This window comes from Boleophthalmus pectinirostris, unplaced genomic scaffold (genome assembly GCF_026225935.1).
Source record: "Boleophthalmus pectinirostris isolate CB_2022bp ecotype Guang Dong unplaced genomic scaffold, ASM2622593v1 HiC_scaffold_7, whole genome shotgun sequence".
In the NCBI taxonomy this organism is placed as follows: domain Eukaryota; kingdom Metazoa; phylum Chordata; class Actinopteri; order Gobiiformes; family Gobiidae; genus Boleophthalmus; species Boleophthalmus pectinirostris.
In genome coordinates this window covers 8448137-8470904 of record NW_026571473.1, presented here as the reverse complement: position 1 = coordinate 8470904, position 22768 = coordinate 8448137, and the positions used below count along the sequence as shown (strand labels likewise).

At 39.1% G+C, this 22768-nt stretch overlaps 1 protein-coding gene across 1 annotated transcript in view; it reads right to left on the bottom strand.

Moving 5' to 3' along the window:
• anos1b (anosmin 1b) overlaps positions 1 to 22768 on the bottom strand; it is a 108800-nt gene that overhangs the window by 58880 nt on the left and 27152 nt on the right. Inside the window, exon 3 of the mRNA XM_055164763.1 lies at positions 18673 to 18720. Within this exon, the coding sequence (XP_055020738.1) occupies positions 18673 to 18720 (48 nt within the window). The remainder of the gene's footprint in view (positions 1 to 18672; positions 18721 to 22768) is intronic.

Below are 22768 nucleotides of genomic sequence, written 5' to 3'. Positions count from 1 at the left end.
TTTCAATCAATTTTTATCACAGTATCAACTCCATCATTCAGAAAGTTTGATTTTGTAAAGCTGATGCCAAAATTAAAAGTACGCTGCAAACAATATACTTGAAATTCAAATTTACATAATCTGAAAAACAACAATTTCAGCACTCAGATCGAATATATTCTCCTCGTCTTCTGCGCTGACCCGAGAAGATAATGTATACAGTTCAACTTAAATGGACCCACTTCAGGTTCAGTTTGGACTCTGGACAAAAGCAGCGGAACAAATTCCAAAAATCCCTTTGAAAAGTGTGTTCAGACTGTGGCCAGAGCAGGAGGTACAGGAAAAACCAGCCTACACAGCAGTGCGCTACACAAGAGAGGAAGAGAGAGAAGAGAGAGAAGAGAGAGAAGAGAGGTGAGAGCAAGAGGGGAGGAGAGAGAGAAATAGGTGGGATGACAGAGAGAGACAAACAGAGGGAGAGAGCAAGAGAGGGATGAAAGAGAGACAGAAAGAGAGAGAAAGAGAGGGATGACAAAGCGACAGACAGACAGAAAGAGGGGGATAATAAAGACAGACAGACAGAGGAAGAAAGAAAGAGAGTGTGAGAAAGAAAGGAATGAGAGAGAGACAGATAGACAGAGAGAGAGAAGGATGACAGAGAGAGAGAAAGAGAGGGGTAAGAGACAGACAGACAGAGAAAGAGAGGGATGACAGAGAGAGAGAAAGAGAGGGGTGAGAGACAGACAGAGAAAGAGAGGGATGACAGAGAGAGAGAAAGAGAGGGGTAAGAGACAGACAGACAGAGAAAGAGAGGGATGACAGAGAGAGAGAAAGAGAGGGGTGAGAGACAGACAGAGAAAGAGAGGGATGACAGAGAGCGAGATAAAGAGAGGGGTGAGAGACAGACAGACAGAGAAAGAGAGGGATGACAGAGAGAGAGAAAGAGAAAGAGAGGGGTGAGAGACAGACAGATAGAGAAAGAAAAAGAGGAATGATAGAGAGAGAGATAAAGAGAGGGGTGAGAGACAGATGGACAGAGAAAGAGAGGGATGACAGAGAGAGACTGAAAGAGAGGGGTGAGAGACAGACAGAGAGAAAGAAAGGGATGACAGAGACAGAGAAAGAAAGGGGTGAGAAACAGACAGACAAAGAAAGAGAGGGATGACAGAGAGAGACAAACAGGGAGAGAGGGATGAGAAAGAGGTGGGGCAGAGAAGGGAACGAGAGAAAGAGAGAGAGCATGGATGAGAGAGAGAAAGAGAGGGATGAGAGAGACAGACAAAGAGAGAGGGATGAGAACAAGAGAGAGAAACAGAGAGAGAGCGTGAGACAGAGAAAGAGAGGGATGAAAGAGAAAGAGATGCGGGGGCCGAGAGGAAAGAGAGAACGAGAGGGATGAAGGAGAGAGAGAGAAAGAGATGGAGACACAGAGAGAAAGAGATGGAGACAGAGACAGAGAGAAAGAGGGATGAGAGAGAGAGAGAGACAGAAAGAGGGATGAGAGGAAGGAGGAAAGACAAATGAGATATTCTTTTTCTTCTGTTTCTTCACTGTGTTCATTTTAAACTCATGCAGGATCACTCGTATCAGGAGAAGGCTGAAATATGAACTGCAAAACTAATAATCCCATGCACTTCAGGACATGTTTGAGGTCTAAACTACAGGGTTACAGGTTTTATCCACAACAACACAGGAGATGATGTGTTTTGCGAAGGGACTTAAATAACTGCATGAATCTATTTGCTACTTTTAGCCATTCAATTTGAGATTTTGATTTGACTGTGATTAACCGTGCATCCCTGCCGGTTTGACAATTGCTTGAACGTTTTCACAAACCATTACGATGTTCCCATTACCTCCTCTAGTCTAAAAACAAAATTATGTACAAAATATATCATTAATACAAGACACAATATTTCCCGTTCAACAAAAATAAGTATTAAAGGTATTATTGTTAAAGGTGCACTGTGTAACTTTGCTGGTGGAAGGCCTAGATTATATGTTATTATTTGCCTGGAATGTTCCACAGTATGGCATTAAGCTTATCTATCTCCACGGAAACAAACATGTGACACCAGCAAGTCAAGTCACAGTCAAATCATTTTTTTTCATGTTTTTCAAGTATTTTGGAGACATAAAATCACACGTATTTGAATAATTGCAAGAGTTTAAGCTTAAGTTTAATGCCATATTGTGGAACTTTCCAGAGCAATAGCAATAGTGAGCCCTCAACCTTAAAGTTACAGTGTACCTTTAAACTAGATCCACACTAACTCCATCTGTAGAATGTCTAAAAGTAAACCTCCCTGAAGCTTTGGCCCTTTGAGCGGTGTCCAGGAGCCTCCCTTTCACCCTGAGCAGATAAGACTTTAATACAACATCCGGACCTGACACTGCACATCCCACCTGCTCCGGGAAAACTATGGTTGTTTCACTGAGTTCAAAGAGTTTTACAAAACAAAATAAGGTGTTTGTTAGAATTCAATTAAAATAAGTGCATATTGGAAGGGAATAGACCAACTGACTGTAACCTATGCCATTTTATACTGCTGTTACCTCCTCAAAAACAGACCTGAAGTTGTGTTTTGTTAGTTAGTCTGGCTACATCTCCAAAGCTCAAAATGCTCTGCTCCACCTTGAGATATCATAAAGTTTACTGCTACCTGACAACAAGGAGTATTGTTTGCCTATTTTTGTTGACCTGGCTCCAGTCTTACACTGTGCTCCCGCAGATACATGACCCTGGTCGTTTCTAAAGCCCACACCTCATTTCAGTTCTCTGCAGCAAGTGACTGGAACCACCTTCAGCAGACTTTAAAACTTTGTTTAAAAGTTCATTTTTACCTTTGTCGCCTTTAAAAACTCCATCGTCAGTATTTTACAGGTTCACTGCACATGCTTTAACACTTTTATATCTTTAACCTGCAAATGTCTCAGTGTCTCGTGTCTCTATTCACTGTTTCATCTTATGGTTGAAGTGTGAGTGTATTCTGTTTGTGCTTCTGTTTTATACTGCCTCTTGGCCAGGGCGTCATTGAAAATGAGAAAGAATCTGTGTATCATTTGTTCATCGTTTTTCAAAATAAAACCTAACCTAAAACCTTTCATTATTTGACTCCAAAATCAAATTATAAAAATGGGTAACAATTCATTGTTTCAGTTTTCTATTTTGTGTTTAAATCAATAATTGAAAAGTTTCTGTGACTTAAACTGCAATGACAGACTTTTGCACCACATACGGACTGAACGAGGACTCATCCCAGGATTGAAACAGGACTAAACCAGGACTAAATCAGGACTAAACCAGGACTAAACCAGGTCTAAACCGGTCTCAGTCCTGGTCTTACTCCTGGTTTGGTCCCGGTCTCAGTCCTGGTCTCAATTCTGGTCTGTTCCTGGTCTCAGTCCTTCTCTGGTCCCGGTCTGGTTCCGGTCTCAGTCCTGATCACCAGGAGCAGGCGCTCCTCCAGGCCTGTGTTCCAATACTCAGTCCTGGTTTAGACTTGGTTTAGTCCTGGTTAAGATCTGGTTTAAACCTGGTTTAGTTATGGTTCAGTCCTGGGATCAGTCCTGGTTCAGTCCTGGTTCACTCCTGGTCAGTTCTGATCCAGTCTGTATGTGGTGGAAAAGTTCGGCATCTCAGTTTAAGTCACAGAGACGGGAAACGGCCGTTATCCAATTTTTCCATTATTCATTTCAACACAAAATCGAAAACTGAAAAAATAAATCATTATCCATTTTTTCATTTTGGTTTTGGAGAAAAATAATGAAGAAAATAGTTGTTTTTTCGCTTTCTTATATTTGGTTTTATTTTGAAAAACAAATGAACGAATGATACATGGATTAGAAGATGTTTTCAATTTACTTACTTCGTAAAATATTGAATAAATAAAAATATTTTTCCTTTACTTGATGAATGATTCTCGTGAAGGTGTATGGAGTTTAAAAACACAGTGGAGCACTTCCTGTATTACCACATCACAGGTGGCAACAGTGTTTTTTTTCTGTTTAAGAGAAAAACTCAGTCTAAATATGCTGGGTTTGTGCGTTAAACATGTGTGAATGAAACGAAACACAACTCTAGGTCTGTTTGTGACGAGGAAACAACATTACAACATCGATCAGAAAACAGCAGAATATGGGCGCTTTAAACTACATTATTCTTGATTCTCAGACTTTTAAAATATCGCAGCCAAAACTAAAACCAAACACAACGCTTTTGCCATCTGAAGCTTGTGTAACTATACCACCACAATTTACCCAAGCGCTGGAAAATCAACAACCATAAATATTTCTGTAATGGGCTCGTTTGTTATTGGCTCGAGAGAGAGAGAGAGAAACTGGAGAGTGTGAAATGTGATCAGAACGGGGGTGCTGTTTGTGGTATGGCTAATTCTAGGTTAGCTTAACCGTATCATGGGTCAAAGCAATAAAAGGCACTGAGAATACTTCCATCTGGCCTCAACTAAAACAAACTTTGTGAAAGAGAAAGAAAAATGATCGAAAGGAAGCGGGCTCGATATAGCTTTGTACTGAGGCTGTTCCGAGGGATGTCCTGCTGCTGTCTGGGGCACCTGGTCCATATTACGAGGAGGGGGGCACCAGCAGCATTGAAGTCGTGTGCGTTTTAATGACGAAGGATGAACCAGGGAGGCGGGATAGGAAACAGATGTGGATTGAACAGGTTACAGTTGGAGCGTGTGTGTGTGTGTGTGTGTGTGTGTGTGTGTGGAGGAAGGGGCGCAAACCAGAGCAAGCAAAAACTGATAAGAACAAATGACAAGTCGCTACTGCTTATCTTCAAATATGATTCGGTCTCGCTGGGGAATTACATGGTCTTTGGAGGCAATGGAAAGCACGTTTTGGGATAAAGTACGGTTTTGAACGCTCAGTGGGTAGAGCAGTGGTCTCCCATCCTGAAGGTCAGAGCATCGATTCCCGCTTGGACCAAATTCTGTGGTGGAGGAGAGAATGAACAAAGCAATGTTTTGAAAAAAACGTTATATAAATGAATTTGAAGTTTTATCCCATGGTGTATAAAAAGAAACAAGATAGGCATTGGAAGGTTTATTGTATAGCACAAACACTCCAGACCCAGAGATGTGTCTAAATTAGATGTGTATAAGTTTTCAAAAGTCATCTGCAGAAATTTGTTCAATAACTCTTTGGTCATTTTGTTGCGTTCAAAGAGTTTTACCAAAGAAAATAAGATATTTGTTAGAATTAAATGAAAATAAATGTATACTGGAGGGAAATAGACCAACTGACTCTAACCTATGCCATTTTAGAATGCTGTTACCTCCTCAAAAACTAACCTGAAGTTGTGTTTTGTTTCATTCACACATGTTTGAGTAACTCTGCAATATTAGCTCAAAATGCTCTGCTCCACCTTATGATGTTATGAAGTTTACAAGTTGCAGCTATCTGACAACAAGGAGCATTGTGCGGCTATTTTTGGTGATGTCATTTTTTGGAGTTGACACAACAGATCCTCTCTCAACATGTTGGCACTGAAATGTGAAAAGGGCTTCTTTTTATGATTTATTTATATTCTGTTAAGATCTGACAATATATTAGAGAAAATAACTAAAAAACTAAACTAAAATAAGTAACATAATATAACATAGCATAACACATAATACACCCTCCTGCATGAGCGACCTGCATGTCCATCAGGCTGACCACGCCTACAGGAAGTAACAACAGCTGATATATGACACGTCACCACCAACATCGGTGACAGTTCTGAAGATGGCTCACAGCTAGCAGACGAAACATGTCAACAAGGTAAATACACTTTACTGTATTGTCTTTAAAGATGAACCCATGCAATTAAAGTCCATGAGAAGATAAAATGAACACCTTTGGTTTAAGTAACATAATACTATAAAATGTACAGGACAGCCCTGCACTCACGGGACCCAACGCAAAACAGTGCGGCGTAGGACACATTTTGAAAGCTCAATGGGGGCACGGGCAGGAGTGGGCGGGTGGAATGATAAACTGCAGTCCCGCAAACTAAATATGAGTATAAAGTAAAATATACAAGTGATTCATGTATACCTACCATGCATCATTTGTGCTGTATATTTTATTTGGCATTAATAAAAACATTTTAAGCAGCCTAAACTTGCAGATGTGGTCTAATCTCCCGCACATTTTAGACAATTCCTTTGTGCATGTCTGTGTTTGATGGACCCTCAGAAATGAACGTTCCCATCTTATGGGACTTGTGGGCGGGACCAGGACAAAATATTGCAGAGTGGGATGAATATTACAATTATTTGCGGGCGCGGGTGGGAGCGGGATTGAAAATTTTGTCCCGATCCGACCTCTAATGTAGAGCGCCCCACACATTTTTTTATCTCTTCCAATTCCCCAACTCTACGCTCCAGCCTTTTAATTCAATGCAAAAAAAACAAAAAACAACATGGATAAGATTCTCTATTTGAAACAAAGGCGCCGTTAAATGTTAAGTGACCCAAAATGTATTATTATTTTCTTATTGCACCCAATAGCTTCACATATTAGAGAGATGAAAAATTTGATAGCAATTAAAAGCAACATATCCCATCTTTTGAATGCTGAAAAGTACTCAGAATGGAAGCTAAAACCCATGAACACTGTAGCAAACTGTAGTCCAAAAGTCATTCCCTACAAAACCGAACTCATGCATTGGAACTAACTGTAACTGGTAGTCAAAGTCTGCCTTTCAAACATCATGTTAATTTCACCAAACAGCAGTAACTCAAATCTGTATTAGCCCATTAAAACCACCACTGGGAAAGCGTATACAGATCCCAGTGTACAAACTTAACACGGATGTTAGCGTCGCCAGCTCCCTTTATAGAGCCTGCAGAGGAACAGAGTTTTGTAAGGCCTCTTTGACAAACTCACTTTAAATTGGGTTCATAAAGAAACAAAAATGTTCCTCCCTTAAGTTCAAATTTACAACTCGGGGCAAATTTCTCTTCCAAAACAGCTAAAGACTTTGCTTAGGTGACCCTTTATCTTTCATTGGTTGGCCCATTTAACTGTAAAACGCTCTTGTTTAGTTGTTTTTGGTGGAATCTATGATATAATAAAGTGCATTGTGGAAAAGCGAATGCTCCCATGACGCACAATGAAATAAAAAAAAGGGAGTTCTGGACATATTCTTTTAACAATCGGTCACACTTTTGGGAGTCTTTACAGCACTGGACTTCCTACGCTCGTATCATTCGTTATAGTGATTAATATTGGCAATTACAGCAGCGAAGTGGGACCTGAGCATTTCTCTTCTGATTTATTTGTGTTGGCGCGGCCCGCTGACTTGTACAAATGAAGCTGTTTCCACGTTCAACAGACTGTTAAATTATAATTGTAAACATTAAGCAGTTAGAGAGACGTTTATGTGCAGTGTGCAAAGGTGTGAAGAGGGAATTCTGTGTAAATCCTGTATTTTTTATTTGTTTTAAAGATGCACTGTGTAACATTTTGGTTGAGGGTCCGTCAACTCCTTGTTTTTGTGGATACGTCATTGTTCTGCCTGGAATGTTCCAAAGTATGACATTAAACAGTTCTATCGTACATTTTTTCAATTCCAGATAGTTTTATAGCTCAGAAATACCTAGAAATCAGTATTCTGACTGTGAGCGGGGTTGCCTCTCCACAGATCTGACCTGTAACTTGGTCTGGTTTGATCTCAATGAAGATAGAAAGGTTTAATACCACACTGTGAAACATTCCAGGCAAAGCAATGACATCTCAATGGAGAAAAGCATTTGATGAACCCTCCACCAGAAAAGTTAGACAATGCACTTTTTTTTTTTTCCAGTATATTGTTTATTTGGTTTCCATCTTTTCAATTGAAAACACACACACATATGTACAAAAAAAAAACAGCCTGTAATGTGTAGAGAGTTCAAATGAGAAATCAGTCCTTTGAAGTTTGAGGTCGAGTCCTCTGTTTAATATGATCTATAAAAGGTCCCCGAATTTTTGTAAATTTATCTTGCTAGTCTGACAGATTGTACCGAATCTCCTTAAGAAAATGCACTGTGTAACATTTCTAGTGGAGAAATGATTTAATCCTTCATTTGTCCACTATCACTGAAAAGTAGATTTGATATATTTCAAATCAATTCGATACGGTTCAATAAAAAATAAAGGCTAAATCATGGCTGTGATCCTAAAAGTCTTTGTTAAACCATTTCTTATACAAAATGAATATGAAACACAAACATTTTAATCTTCAAAAGAGTGAAAATGTCCAATGTGTCGCAGAAACAAGTTTCCTTCAGCTGAACAAGTGACAAAACTGTAGCACTGTAACAAAATAATTTACCAAAATATACCAAAAAATACTTTTGGTGATATATCGATACACAATCTCATGATCTAATCACATTAAACGATACAATATGTCGATATTTTGATATTTTTGCTCACCCCTACTGAAGAGGTCTTGCCACTTGTTGCTGCGATACACAGTATGGCTTCACACTTATCTATTACCATGACCAGCACCAGGTCAGATCTGTGAAAAGGTGAGCCCAACACCCTTACAATAAGGTAAGGTAGAAGACCCTCCACCAGAAAAGTTACATTGTGCACCTTTAAAGTGTGATTTTATGCATTACTTGGGACTAAATAACTATATAAACGAATGAATGTGCTCACTGATCTAAACAAGAACAAGAACAGGCTCCTTTGTCTCTGTGTTTCTGAACAGTTTGAAATCCACAAAAAGTACAGTGGCAATGCACAACATATTTCTCCCAAAGAAGATATTAGCAACAAAAACATAAAGTCTGGTGTCTTCACAAAGCTTTTAGGCATAGTGGTTGAGCTGTTATAGCATTCTCAAATCACAGCGAGAAGCTTCCTGGTTTAACTCGGGCCACCCCAAACCTTTCCGTGTGCTGTATGCATGTTTTTCCCTGGCGTCTGGGTGGGTTTCTACACTGCTCCTCCATCAACCCAGAACATGCACCATATAAATCCTCCATCTGAGACGGTCCTGACTAAGCCTAACTTAAGATCTGGAGATGGTTGACTGCTCCTGACAGGTCCAGAGGCACTGGGTGAAGGCCGGGTCATTGCTTACCTGGCCAGCCAGAACCACATACTTTTGACAAAACATGAAAAAGACTGAAACCATATCCTGTTTCTCAAATTTGAGTTGGGCATGTTTGACAGGTGGATTAACCAATGAGAGAGATGCATGGTCCTGTCAGGTACAAACAAACATAGTGGCTTACATGCATGAAACAAGGAAAAAATAACTCAGAAGACTAAGACACAGCATGGATTTCTGCAGAATCAACAGCACTAAACTGTTTTTTATCTCAGGTAAAATAAGTTAGGGGTGTAAGTAAGTGTTAGTAGGGGTGTAACGATATTGGTGATATCACGATATGGTTGTAGTAAAATTGCCACGATATCGTCATGGTCTCATTATGGTAATAAACAAAAATAAGAATTTTCAGTCCTCTCCTGTGGCGCATAGCACAGTAAACTACATGGACCATAATCCTTTGCGGCCACATCATTGGCCTGTGCACCTGTTGTGGATGCACCAGCGGCTTTTAAGTCTGAGGTCTAGAAGCATTTTGGGTTTGTTCTGACACACAACAAAAAAGGAGAAAAGGTGATGGACAAACAACAGACACAGTGCAAACACTGCCAATGCACCGTGCAGAAATACTAGCAACATGACAAGTGACTTGATAAGCCAATGCCCCAAAACTTTTCAAGAATGTGGTCAGAAAATCAAGTCGGGACAAAAAAATAGACATGAAGCATTTACAACAGCACTCAAGAAATAACGAAATACATTGCAGAATATATAGCGAATGATTTGCATCCTTTTTCCACGGTTTACAGCGCTGGGTTTAAAAGGTTAGTGGCTAAACTGGAGCCGAAATATAAAATGCCATCGCACACAGCCTTAAGTAGTCAGAGAGCATCTCACTTACCACTGTTGGGTGGAATTCAAGAGTGACCCAGAGATTTATTACAATTGTTTAGTTGTTACTTGAATTATGCACTTCAACTTTTAAGGCTTTTCAAGCTGTTAATATGTCACTGATAAGAACCAACTGACTGGTCAAAACATTTTATAATATCTGTGATATTATTATGTATAATATTGTAACATCATGAGCCTCCCCATCATATCACAAGCTTTCCCACAATATCGCAATAAATATTGTACCGTGAGGTTCATACCGTGACGATGTATCGTGAGACTTGGATACTGTTACACCCCTATTAATTAGTGCTAAATTAGTAGCTGTGATTGGATTGTCCCATGCAAAGACAGGTTTTTCACTCTCTATGGTCTGGCTTCAGGCCCTTTAAGATTCAGACAAAATGTAGAAGGAACTGGCTGCTGAGGCAAGGCCATTCCAATAGAGCATGAATTTGCCTCATGGGGAATTAATAAAGTAAACTTAGTCTTCAGTTTTATTTGTGCAGTGCTCAGTCTGTTGAGTCTGTTGGCTGGTACCTGGCTCACAGATGGTGACTCTCCTCAGAGACTCTAAAGGGTATATATTTTTAGAGTGGACTCCCTCAATAACTTGTTTTTGTTTGTGCTTTCCTGTTGTTCAAATTAACCTCTCTGACCCCATTAAACGCTCATAAATCTGCCTCTCTCTCTGTGTACCTCTCCTCTTCCTCTGCTCCGGCCTATCATCTCAGATAGTTTGTGAAGTGGAGAAATACGACTGAGGTGTGCTTCGGCCGAGATACTTCTCTTTATCCAGGCTGAACCAGAACGCTCTCTGTCACTAGGCTGTTAATATTACTGATGCAGCTCATAAAGAGGTCAAGAGCTCAGACATTTCACACATGTTTGTCCACACTAAAGCCTCATCACTCAGACTATACAAATGGATGGCCTTTTGTTGCAACTAAAATGGGTAAAGTGAGTAATGTTGAAATGGTGATGTTCTGGGCTTAAGTAGGAGAGAAACTGAGTAAGATAAATAGTCTATGACTGCAAAGGAGAGTTCTATAGGGTATGTTACATGTCCAGTGTGTGAAAGCCCCTGTATTAGAGCAACTGTTGGCGAAATGGGCCAGGTATTCAACCTTGAACACATCAAAATAAAAATGAAATTCTGTCAAAACTTTTATTGTTGTCACTGTGTCTTTTTAAACAAACACAGACATGAATAGACATACTTCAGACTACACTGCTTTTGAAAAACGTGCAGAGATAAGCATTTTGTAGGGATGCAGAATAACCAAAATATCTTGATATCGTATCGTCAAAAGTCTCACAATAATATTGTGGCCTGTCACAATATATCGAATTCCAAGTTCCTTTGCATAAATACATTGTTTTATAGTAGCAACAGCTTATAAACATAGAAAACTACATATGCCATGATTCATTTCAGTGTAGACAACATGAAGAAATATGTTTTTAACTTGAATTATTGGGATTATGATGGAAATAATTCACACCAAAATCTTATCAAGCTATTTAAAAAAAAAGCAAAAAAAAAACCAAAAACGGTTCTATCTACAATTATATCAGCCTGTTCACAATATCGCAACAGATATCGTACTGTGAGATGCATATCGTGATAATATCGTACAGAGAGATTTGGACATTGTTGCATCCCTAGTGTTTTGTGCATTTGTTGATTGGAAAGACATTAGTGATTTTCTCTTAACAAACAAAACAACAATCGTGACACTTCAAAGTATTGATGTGATGTGAAGACTGAACTTTAACAAAGAGCATTACACATATGCATGAGTACTGCAACTTTTTGGTTGGGAGTCCATCACCTGCTTGGTTCTATGGATATGTAACTGCTCTGCTTGGAATGTTCCACAGTACAACATTAAACAGCTCTACCAGGTGGTTTTAAAGATCAAAAATTCTTTGAAAAAACAGGTATTCTGACTGTGAGTGGGGTCGCCTCTCCACAGATCTGACCTGTAACTTGGTCTGGTTTGGTCTCCATGAAGAAAGGTTTAATGTAATGCTGGGAAACATTCCAGACAAAGCAATAACATCTCCATCAAGGAAAACATTTGACAAACCCTCTACCAGAAAAGTTATGCTGCCAGTTAATATGTTTTCCTTCAGATTATTTCATGCATATACTGTATTTTTCTGACTATAAGTCACACTTTTTTTTCATGGTTTCGGTGCTCCTGCGACTTACACTCCGGTACGACTTATATACTAAAATTTTCACACTGACAGCTGCAAGAGAGCACTCAAGGCTTGTGTACCAGTGTCTGGTATTATTACTACTCCTGTACCACTGTCACTTCATTCTACCGTGCATGTCTCCTGCAGAAAAACCCGCTGTCTTGCTACAAGTAATGAAATATTCAGCCGAAAACAGTAATCGAGCAGCAGAAAGAAAGTTTGGAGTGAGCGAGAAACTTGTGAGGGTCTGGCGGAAAGCGAGAATGGAGAACATAACTTCATAGCAACCAGGAGTTTGAGCCATGCAACTTTCCTGGAAGTCATTGGATGGATTGACAAAGCCTGAACTTCAGTGACAACTGAAACCATTCTTTTAATAGATAATTATTTTAATAGATCCATGGATTTGGGATTTAGATAAGCCAGAATAATTCTAACTAGAGCTGAGAGTTTAGTAAACTTGTTCTGTTGTTTATACTATAGTCATCTGAAGAACTGTTCATATATGACATTAACGGCCTGTTGTTCTCTCTTGTATTGTTATTACTATAACTTGCCTTTCAAGATGAAATGTCAGTTCCTGGTCTCTGATTTTAGAAAATAAATTTCCCCCCAAAAGTGTGATTTATAGTTCAGTGCAACTTATATGTTTTTTCTTCTTCATTAGGCATTTTTGGGCTGGGGTGACTTATACTCCGGAGCGACTTATAGTTCAAAAATGCCGTAATTCTATTAGTGGATAAATGTTAGAAAATGGCTTTGTGTTTTTTTTTTTTTTTTTTTACACTTTCTATTTGACTAAAAAACATGCTTTCATAACTGGGGGATTTCATGAGCATTTTGCAGTTAAATTGTAGTGTTTTAATATGGATTTGGCATTTGAAATTTCCACCACGCATGACATCTTCAAGCATCTTCAAACCATGTCTTTTTTTTGGATGAATGGTCACCTCAAGACTACAAGACTAATTTTACGCTGACATGTCCAGTTTTTCCTGATTTAGAGTCCAGTGCGAGTTATGCCAGTGTTAATGCCCATTGAGAGTCCTGCCATAGTACAAGTTTGCACAAGTACAAACAAACAGTGGTTTTAGCTTCGGTTTTGCCACCCACTGTCTCTGGCTCTACGGGACCAGCCACAGGGACAAGAGGCCTGTAACATGGTATGACATCTGCCGGAGTCCAGACTCTGCAGCAATGAACAGCCCATAAAACTCAGCTAGGATCCTACAGTGAACGAGAGTCGTCTGCAGAGTGGGAGGAATAAACATGAATGATTTGTGCTCTATGGAGGATGGTAATACGGATGTGAGGAGGCTATTTTAACAGAACACACAGGGAGAGCTATTAAAGGAGCAGTGTGGTAAGAAGAGGCCTGTCTGTAATAGGAAAGCACTATGGGGACATGGGATTAGGTTTGTGTTTCTCTAGGAGCAGTTGGAAAAGAATCATACAATATATTCACATGGTCTTGGACAAGTCTGATATTATTTTAAATTAGTTTTAAAGCTTAAAACACGAAAGAGCACAGTTTCTCCCATTGTTTAAGGCTACGTTCAGACTGCAGCCTGAAGTTACCCAAATCCGATTTTTCGCCTCTGTATGATCTGTATCTGATCTTTTAATGACAGTCTGAACAACACAGATCTGATTGTTTCAAATGCGACTCAGGCCACTAGGATATGTAGTCCTAAAACCGATACATATCTGATCTTTTGACATGTAACTTCAGTATGAACGGCCAGGTCGCATTCATCCCACCTACACGTCAGGCTCAGAGTCTAGTCAGTCAGAGGGAAAGCGAGGTCAGCGAGTTAATTCATATTTGGGGGGGTCGCTGTATTCAGGCCAAATTGGAGGGGTCTTATCGGAACCGGGCAGTTTTTGAAATGATTGCCAAAGAAATGTCCGAATGTGGCTACAGGCGGTCCTGGCTCCAATATCAACAAAAAATAAAAAGCCTGCGAGCCAAATACAAGGAGGCTAAAAACGAAGCGGTCATGGACGTGTAACCTGTCCATTTTACGAAGAACTGGACCGTATTTTGGAAGGCAAGCCCAGCGTTTAGACTAATTCCGTAAAAACTGAGTGTGTCATGTCCTCCAGTGCACACATGGGAAACTTTTGGGGCATTTAAAGTTCACACTGGAGATCACATACAAGACGCATTTAATTGGAAATGTAAACAACTTCACAAAAAAATCTGATTTCACAAAAAAATCTGAATTGAGCATTAAACCCTGTAGTCTGAATGTAGTCTTAGGGGCCCAGAACTGGACTCTAGACTACTTGCCATGGGCCCCCAAATCTCTTTCAACAGGCCTGATTCCAAACATTCAAAATATTTACCATAATTAGTTTATATGTGTTTTTCTCAACTTTTTTTTTTGTTCTGTGATAGCATGTACTTCCTGATTATTAGAAAATAAAATGCTTCCAAATTAGATACTGACAGCACACAGCAGATTTCTTTTGACCTCAAGCTTATACAATATATCTATACTTGGGGAAGACTAAATTTGCTCAAATACATGGGGAAAAAACAAATATAGGCATTAAAAGGAAATAAACCTATCTTGCAAGCTTGAACAGGATTTCTACTTCAGAAGCACAAAAAATCCTTGTAAAACCCTCTTATCACACTTTTATCATGTCTGCACCTTATTATTTATTTTATTTGACAACAGCACTTAAGCTTTTGCACTTTAATAGACCACAGTTGACCTGAGACTCATTGACACAGACATGGCTGCTGTTCTATGCCAATGACCTCATCACTCACACAGCTCCAGGACACAGGAAAGTCGGGTGAGGGGGACAAGGACGAAATGTCAACATGGAGAGAGTGGGATTCAAGTGTTTCTTTATATTTCAAAGCCATTAGTCAGAAGAGCACTTAACATTATCAGCTGTCCTGTCTTTAGACCAGACAGCGAACTCACAGACCTCTCACAGGCCTGTTATGATAATAGTTTTTGAAGTATGGTATACTGCTGAAGTAAATATAGATGAGAAATACCGTATTTTCCGCACTATAGGGCGCTCTGGATTATAAGGCGCACTGTCATTAAATGGTCTATTTTCGAACTTTTTTCACAAATAAGCCGCACTGGACTTTATACGAAACACAACAGTTGGATGGGTCAGTCAGACTTTGTTTGGCACGTTCACGGTGACTCTCGGCTTTGTTAAATTGTGGCGTGTAGGGAGGGTGCTGTCTGGGACCGCTGGATTGTCGGCGTGTTCGCAATGACTCAGTTGTTCAGTTGTGGCTAGAAGTGGCACATTGCACTTCATTCCTCCGTTCCGTTCCTCGTCCACGTAGAGTGATGAGTGTGGCTGGGGGTGTTTTTCGCTGCGCAGTCGCTGTCTGCTCCGTGTGTTTGTGTGCACTGTGAGTGGTGCAGCTTTGTAGCTTACTGAAGTCGTGCTGGAACACAAGAGTGGGTTCGTGTATAGGGCGCTCTGGATTGCGCGCAGTCGTTTTTTGATGGGGTTGGAGGCGTAAAACAGAGTAATAATATCCATAATACTGAAACCAACTTATGCCACAGACACAATAACTCTAAAGCAGGATTATACATATGTGCATACTTGGGATGGGAGGAGATACAATTTCTATGAGATGAGACATGTATCGAGATTCAATCCATGAGATCAAGATAAAACGATATAATTTTTGATAAATAAGTTGTGGCATTCAGTTTGTAATTTTTGCTTTTGCTATTTATTTCCACATTTTTGCTGTCATTGTAGCAGTGCTTTTTAGTATCACAGCTTCTCAAGAGGAGTTACTCAGCAAACTTAACCCCTTTTTCATCCAAGGCAAATGTAAAAATGTGAAGAAAAGATCTCACAAGATAATTTTCCACATGTGTGCACAGTCTTGTGGCAATTTTGCCTCACGAGATCTTGTCCCATCCCTAATGTATAATATTACAAAGCAAAAAGTAATTTCTAGACAAGCTGAAATTTCTTCAGTTAAGAACATACTGTCTTGATTTGGAGTTGATTTGTCAAGTAAAATTATATACAACGGAACAAGATATTTTTTCTTTGATCAAGCCACATCAGACTTATTTTGTTATTTAATGTGCAAAGTGCAGCCATCTTTCTTATTTTGAGTATATCAATGTCTTTAATTCCCCTTTTTAAGTACAAAAGCTCTTGTTACGTAAACATGAGCTGCAATAAATAAATACAGAATGAGACACTTTTATTACTTCGTTTGCATCTATAATGAGTCATAGAAGTTATTTATTCAACCCTCTACAGCTCAAATCTTATCGTAGTACAGAAAAATAACAAAAAGCTCTCAACCAGTGCAAAGAAAAAGTACCCATGAGAAATACTGACCCCAATAAAAAAATACTGTATTTAATTATTAATGATAAGTCCATATATCATGACCACTGTTGGGCAAGTTACTTCAAAACTATGTGTTATTTATGACTTGTTACTGTCATTTCAAAGTCATTCGTTAAATTACAATATTACTGCATTTAAAATTTAAGACATTACACTACTCTTCCATTACTATTAAGTTACTTTCACCAAAATGACTGTTGCTAATTGTCAAATAACCATCAGCGAGCGAAGATGCCAGATTTTTTGCGCCGTATACGGACAGAACCAGGACTAAACCAGGAATGAACCAGGTCTAAACTGAGGACTGAACCAGAGTTGAACCAGGTCTAAACTAGAACTGAACCAAGACTAAACCAGGTCTAAACCAGGAAGAAACCAGAACTAAACCAGGTCTAAACCAGAACTAAACCATGTCTAAACCAAGACTAAACCAGGCCCAAATCAGGACTAATCTTAGACTAGGACTTGGAATCTAGCACCACCACTGAGCCCAAACCTGTGGAGTAGGGTGTCCACAAAGCGATCGGGCATCAACTGCGATTAGCCCCGTGGGGCGTGGAGCTCTGTGCCAGTCCTTCTACACACGGTTACCCGACGGTCTACACGGGCGCACCTCCGGGCCCATCCCGACATTCGAAACACTAACTTTGGCGTTTCACCACTGCTGATATTGCCGTGATTTTAGCGAATTTCTATGAAGAAAAATTAAAAAAGACCACTTCAATTCAGGTTAAAAAAGCATTGTAACGCGCGTTACTGACATTTATCCCAAGTAAAATATTACCATTTTCTTTCCCTGTGATGCCTAACATTCCTGCATTACAGCAAAAAGCAATGCATTACAGTACATTAGTTACTTTTATAACACGTTACTCCCAACACTGATCATGACAGGCCTATCCTCTCATTATCATAGACTTAAGTGAGGTAAATACATTAGTGGTGAAAGGTTTTTGTGTTTATTCCACACTCTTTTCTCTTTTATTTATGTTTTGATTTGTTTGTAGTGTGATGTTAATGTCTTGCTTATTCTGTAAAGCACTTTGAATTACTTGGTTGTACAAATCATGCTATAAAAGGGCTCCCGTTTTCCTTTTGAGTATTTGGGGTATAATGATGTTTTTAAGTACAAAAGCTCTTGTTCCATTGGTAAATAGTTTTACTTGCCAAGTCCAATATCAAATCTAAATTTTCAAGTAATTTCAACTTAGAAATGACTTTTTGCATAAACACGAGCGGCAATAAATAAATAAATACAGAATGAAACCCTTTGGTAGGTAGTTTGTTTCTATAATGAGTCATAGAACTTATTTATTCAACCCTCTACAGCTCAAATCTTATCGTAGTACAGAAAAATAACGAAAAGGTCTCTACTCTTAAGAAAAAGTACACATGATAAATACTAAAAACATATACTGAACGATAAGTCCCTATACTGTGACAGGCCTATGCTCTCATTATCGTAGACATACAGTATGTGAGGTGAACAGTGGTGGATGAAGTACTCAGTTTTGTAGTAAAAGTAGACACAAGGGCAAAGAGTCACTCAAGTAAAAGGAAAAGTATCACATGGAAAAAATCTACTTAAGTAAAAGTATTAAAGTACCTGTTTAAATGTACTTAAAGAATAAAAATTTAAAGTATTTTGCAGAGATTTTTAGAACAATTTCAAGACAAAACGTAGTGATTTTGAAATCTAATTTAGCTGATTTTAAGTGATTCAGTTGACTAGATGTTTTTGTGTATTGTGTTGCTCAAATTCAGTTAAAATCAGTCTTTATTAAGAACACATAATATCTGGTTTATAGTCTGTAAGTGTATAAAAATACAAAGATATACAATGGATGTTATAATGTACACAGACAAAGTTGGGATGTTAACTCGAATTAAATGCACTAAAAAAATAAAGTTTCCACCATTTCAAGAAGTCTCAAACCATAAAGAAAAGTACTTTTTACTTTACTTCAGTCTAGATCTAAAATGTAGTAGAGTAGAAAGTACAGATATCTGCTCTCAAATGTAGTGAAGTAAAAGCAAAAAGTATTCACTGTAAATTCTACTGAAGTAAAGTACAGCTACCTAAAATTTGTACTTTAGTATCGTACTTTTACTGTAGTACTTCGCTACCTTCCACTACTGGAGGTGAATGCAGTAAAGTTACTCACCTGAGCGCAGCGTCTGTGCTTTTCACACCAGTCCAGAACATGGTCACTCTGCAAAAAAACACAAGGACGAATGTTAGAACGAGTAAGGAAACAAAAATAAACGTGCGTGGGGAAAGTCCTGCCATCAGAAAACTAAATATTATTCCTGAAAGGTCAACGTGAAATGACATAAGCAACTGACATTTGTGCTTATTTACATGCTGTGATTCTCCAGAGGTGAATAGGAGTAATTATACTGTGCAGGAGACAGGAGCACACGTCATTTACAGGGATATGTCAATGCGTGTGTGGGCAGGTATTTATCACATCGTGGGGGCTGAAATCTGCGTACACGGTCACGCCATGGGGACCTGCCTCCTAATATGAGACAAAATCAGCTCCCCATAACGTTAGTATTAGATCAACAACATGGTTTAAAGAGGTGCCATTATGCAAAATGTACTTTTTTTTTAATAACATTGTTCTCTCATTGTAAACATGCTCAAAGTGATTTTAGATGTCATTCATGCATGTTTCTCTCCCTGGTCATATTTGAATCTTCTTTAAGGTTAGCAGATAAGATTCTGTCCAATTCTCAACCCATGAGCCTATATCACACATGCTCCCACATGACAATTCTCCATTAATATACAAAAGCAGGATATAAAACTGTACACTACAGCTTCACAAACCTGATGCAATTTTCAGTAGTTTCTAAAGCAGTAGTAAAGTGATAGTGCTCTGAACGGGGAGCAACTTAGCATGAAGAGCAAAAGTACTGTGAGGCTACATTCAGACTGCACCCTGAAGTGACCCAAATGAGATTTTTTGGTCCCTATGTGACCTGTATCTGATCTTTTAATGACAGTCTGAATGACACAGATTAGATTTTTGCCTGCATGTCAGGCTCAGAGTCTAGTCAATGGAAGGAAATCAAGGTTAACGAGTTGATTCATATTTGGGGGGATCTCTGTATTTACGCCAAATTGGAGGGGTCTTAATGGAACCAGGCTGTTTTTGAAATGATTACCGAAGAAATGGCCGTAAAAAACAGGTGGTTCTGGCTCCAATGTTAATAAGAAATAAAAAGCCTGTGAGCCAAATACAAGGAGGCTAAAGACTCAAACAAACAAAGTGGCCGTGGATGTCTAACCTATTAATTTTATGAAGAACTGGACCATATTTTGGGAAACAAGCTCAGCGTTTAGGTGACTTCCGTAAACACTAAGCACACTTGCTGTGTGTGACATCGTCATATCCTCCAATGTGCATGTGGGACACTTTTAGGGCATTTAAAGTTCACAATGGAGATCACATAGAAGTCACAATTAATAGGAAATGTGAACGACCTCGCAAAAGAAATCGGATTTCACAAAAAATTCCGAATTGAGCATTAAGCCTGCAGTCTGAACATTGCCTAAGTGTCAAAAATTTGTATCAGAAACTAAAATGAAACTTCTTAGTTGTTTAGGTTTAGAGGTAACATGGTGATCTAAATATATTATGTGTTAGCAATTAATACCCCATAGTAATGTAATACACCCTCTTTAAAAGTTCAGATTTGGGTTACGGTTAGGGTTTACATTAGGAGAGTAGTAACTATAGTTTTGGTTAGGATCAGTCTCCAGGAAATGAATGCAAGTCAATGTAATGTCCCCAGGAAGTATGGAAACTCAACATGAATTAAAGTGTGAAAATGTTAAAACCATGAGTCAAAATCACCAGTAAATATGAGGCTACGGCCACTGGGCACTGAAAGACGTCAACACAAGAACACAAGAGTTCCCTGCAGAGAAAAATCTAAATAAATTAAATAAATTCCTGTTGTACATAAATAAATGAGTCATATTTATTTTCTCAATTTCAGTTCATAGCGCAGACGTCAGTGTGCGGTGCAGTGGTGCTTCTTGGAGATGAAAAAGGTTTGAAAAAGATTTGAGTTGTCAAAAAGTGCATATTTACACTGGATGACATTTTCCATCTGTGTATTGAGGAATCCAGAAGGGTCTTTGAAGTCTGTATTCTGTTGAACAATACAACATGTGTGAAAATGGACAGTGAATCTGGAGAAACATTCCCAGGTTTGTTTCACATTATTCGGATGAGCTGCGGCTGCTTGGATTTGTATGGATGATTCCACGCTGCTAATCAGAATAAAGCCACTTAGCTGGGAACAGTTGGCCAGGAGGACGCCATCTGAGTAAGAGTATTGTTAACGAAAACCAAAAGGCAAAAAGCAGAGATGGGCGATTTCTGACTCTTCATGCACTTATATTATCTTAGCATATTTACATTGCTTTATGAGGTAAGAATCTGCTTCTTCTAAGAGATCACACTTCATTATGATTAGTTAAATCCACTTGTCACTCATTCAGAGCATGACAGAGGCTGACAAATAGTACAGTAATTAGTCAGTTTTACCTATAATGGAGCTCCACAGTCCCGCCAATTTAGAAATCTGCTCCGGAAGTGAAATTTCTATATACTTTTTGCAGAAACTAAATTCAAATATTAAGAGTTCAATGTCATTGCGGAGGTTAACCAGCTACGTGGCAACTAATGTCCAACTTAGCAGTTTATAGCGTTTCAGAAACAGATTTTTGAATAAAATTATAGGTCTTGTGGTCATTAGTTACCGCATAGCTGATCCCTGAGCTTTCAAACCTTTTAATTTTTTTCTTTTTTTTGTTAAGTCTATGGGAAAAATTTATGAGAATTTTAGACCTGGAACCGAGGGTGCAGTCACTGGACTTGTCAAGGGGTTGTCAAAACAGAACTAGTATAAGACCACATATTAGGGGAATATTAAATAAAGTGAACTATTATTCTTTGTTTGTATTGTCATTGTCATTGTATTGTGTTACTGTGTTATCAGATTTTCAAAATACTTAAATGGGACACACTCGGATTGGGATGGTTGGTATAAATAAAACTGTGAAAAGAGCATGTAACATTGTGGATTCTCATGTCAGTCATAATCTGAGGAATTTCTGTTGCTGCATTTTATTTTTTTTTTGCTTTCTGGTCATTCGCAAACACAGATTTCTGTATTTTGGCAAAACAAATGACAATTTATGCTCCTCTTTACTGTTGGCAGGGATCGTATTAGTTAAAAATTGTGATAGTCCTGTTTTAGTCCTGGTTTAGACCTGATGTAGTCCTGGTTTAGTCTTTGTTTAGTCCTGGTTTTGACCTGGTTTAGATCAAATTGGTCAAAAATAGGGACATCTGGGGTATTTCTTGTATAAAACTGGGACAAATCACTGGTTTTGGATAAATCTGCTTGGACCAAGCCCCAGGGTCTAAAATGGCCGCCCATTCAAGTCAATGGGCACATGATTCCAGATTCGCCTTTAGCCCGGCTAGGTACTTCCGGTGGCATTGAGGATGTGCAGGAGTGCACTTTTCTCCCGCGGGCACACACCAATGCATTCCGGCACATGCACTGAGCCTGGTCTCGTGTATCACATGATCGCTTTGACCAATCAGAGCAAGAGGAGTTAGAGGGGAGCAGAGTGTAGCCGGAGCTAATGATTATAAAGTATTTTTTAAGACAACTGAAGGATTTTGAGCTGAGAAAAAATTTATGATCTAAAAATAGGTAAAATCGCCCCAAAATCCAACATTTTTCAAAGTTTTAGGTGCTCTGTCAGCTGCACACAAGCAGTTTATGATTACATTGCACTCTATGAGAAAAATCCTGTCCCAGCACAGGGGATTTTTTTTGCTGTAGTACCACCAAGTGGCCACTAAGTCAACTGGAGGCAGCTACAAGCAGCAATACTCTATCCAGTAGATCCATGGCTGGGACAGGGCTCAAAACTGGGACTGTCCTGTGGGTAAATAAGGACGTCTGGTCACCCTATACCTATAGTTCCTAGCACACTTGAACAGCTAATTTCAAATCAATTTTTTTGCACATTTTTACAATACAATGCAATATCCACAGGCCCACATATCTCACTCACTTTTCCAACTCTCCCTGTGCTCGCTGCTTTGTCATCAGTCCAACTACCTCCACACCAAAACAGCCATTACCCAGTGACGTATAGTGCACTCTTGCATGTTTGCCTCCTGGGACTGCCCTCTCCCTCCTCGCCTGTATCCAAGATAGCGT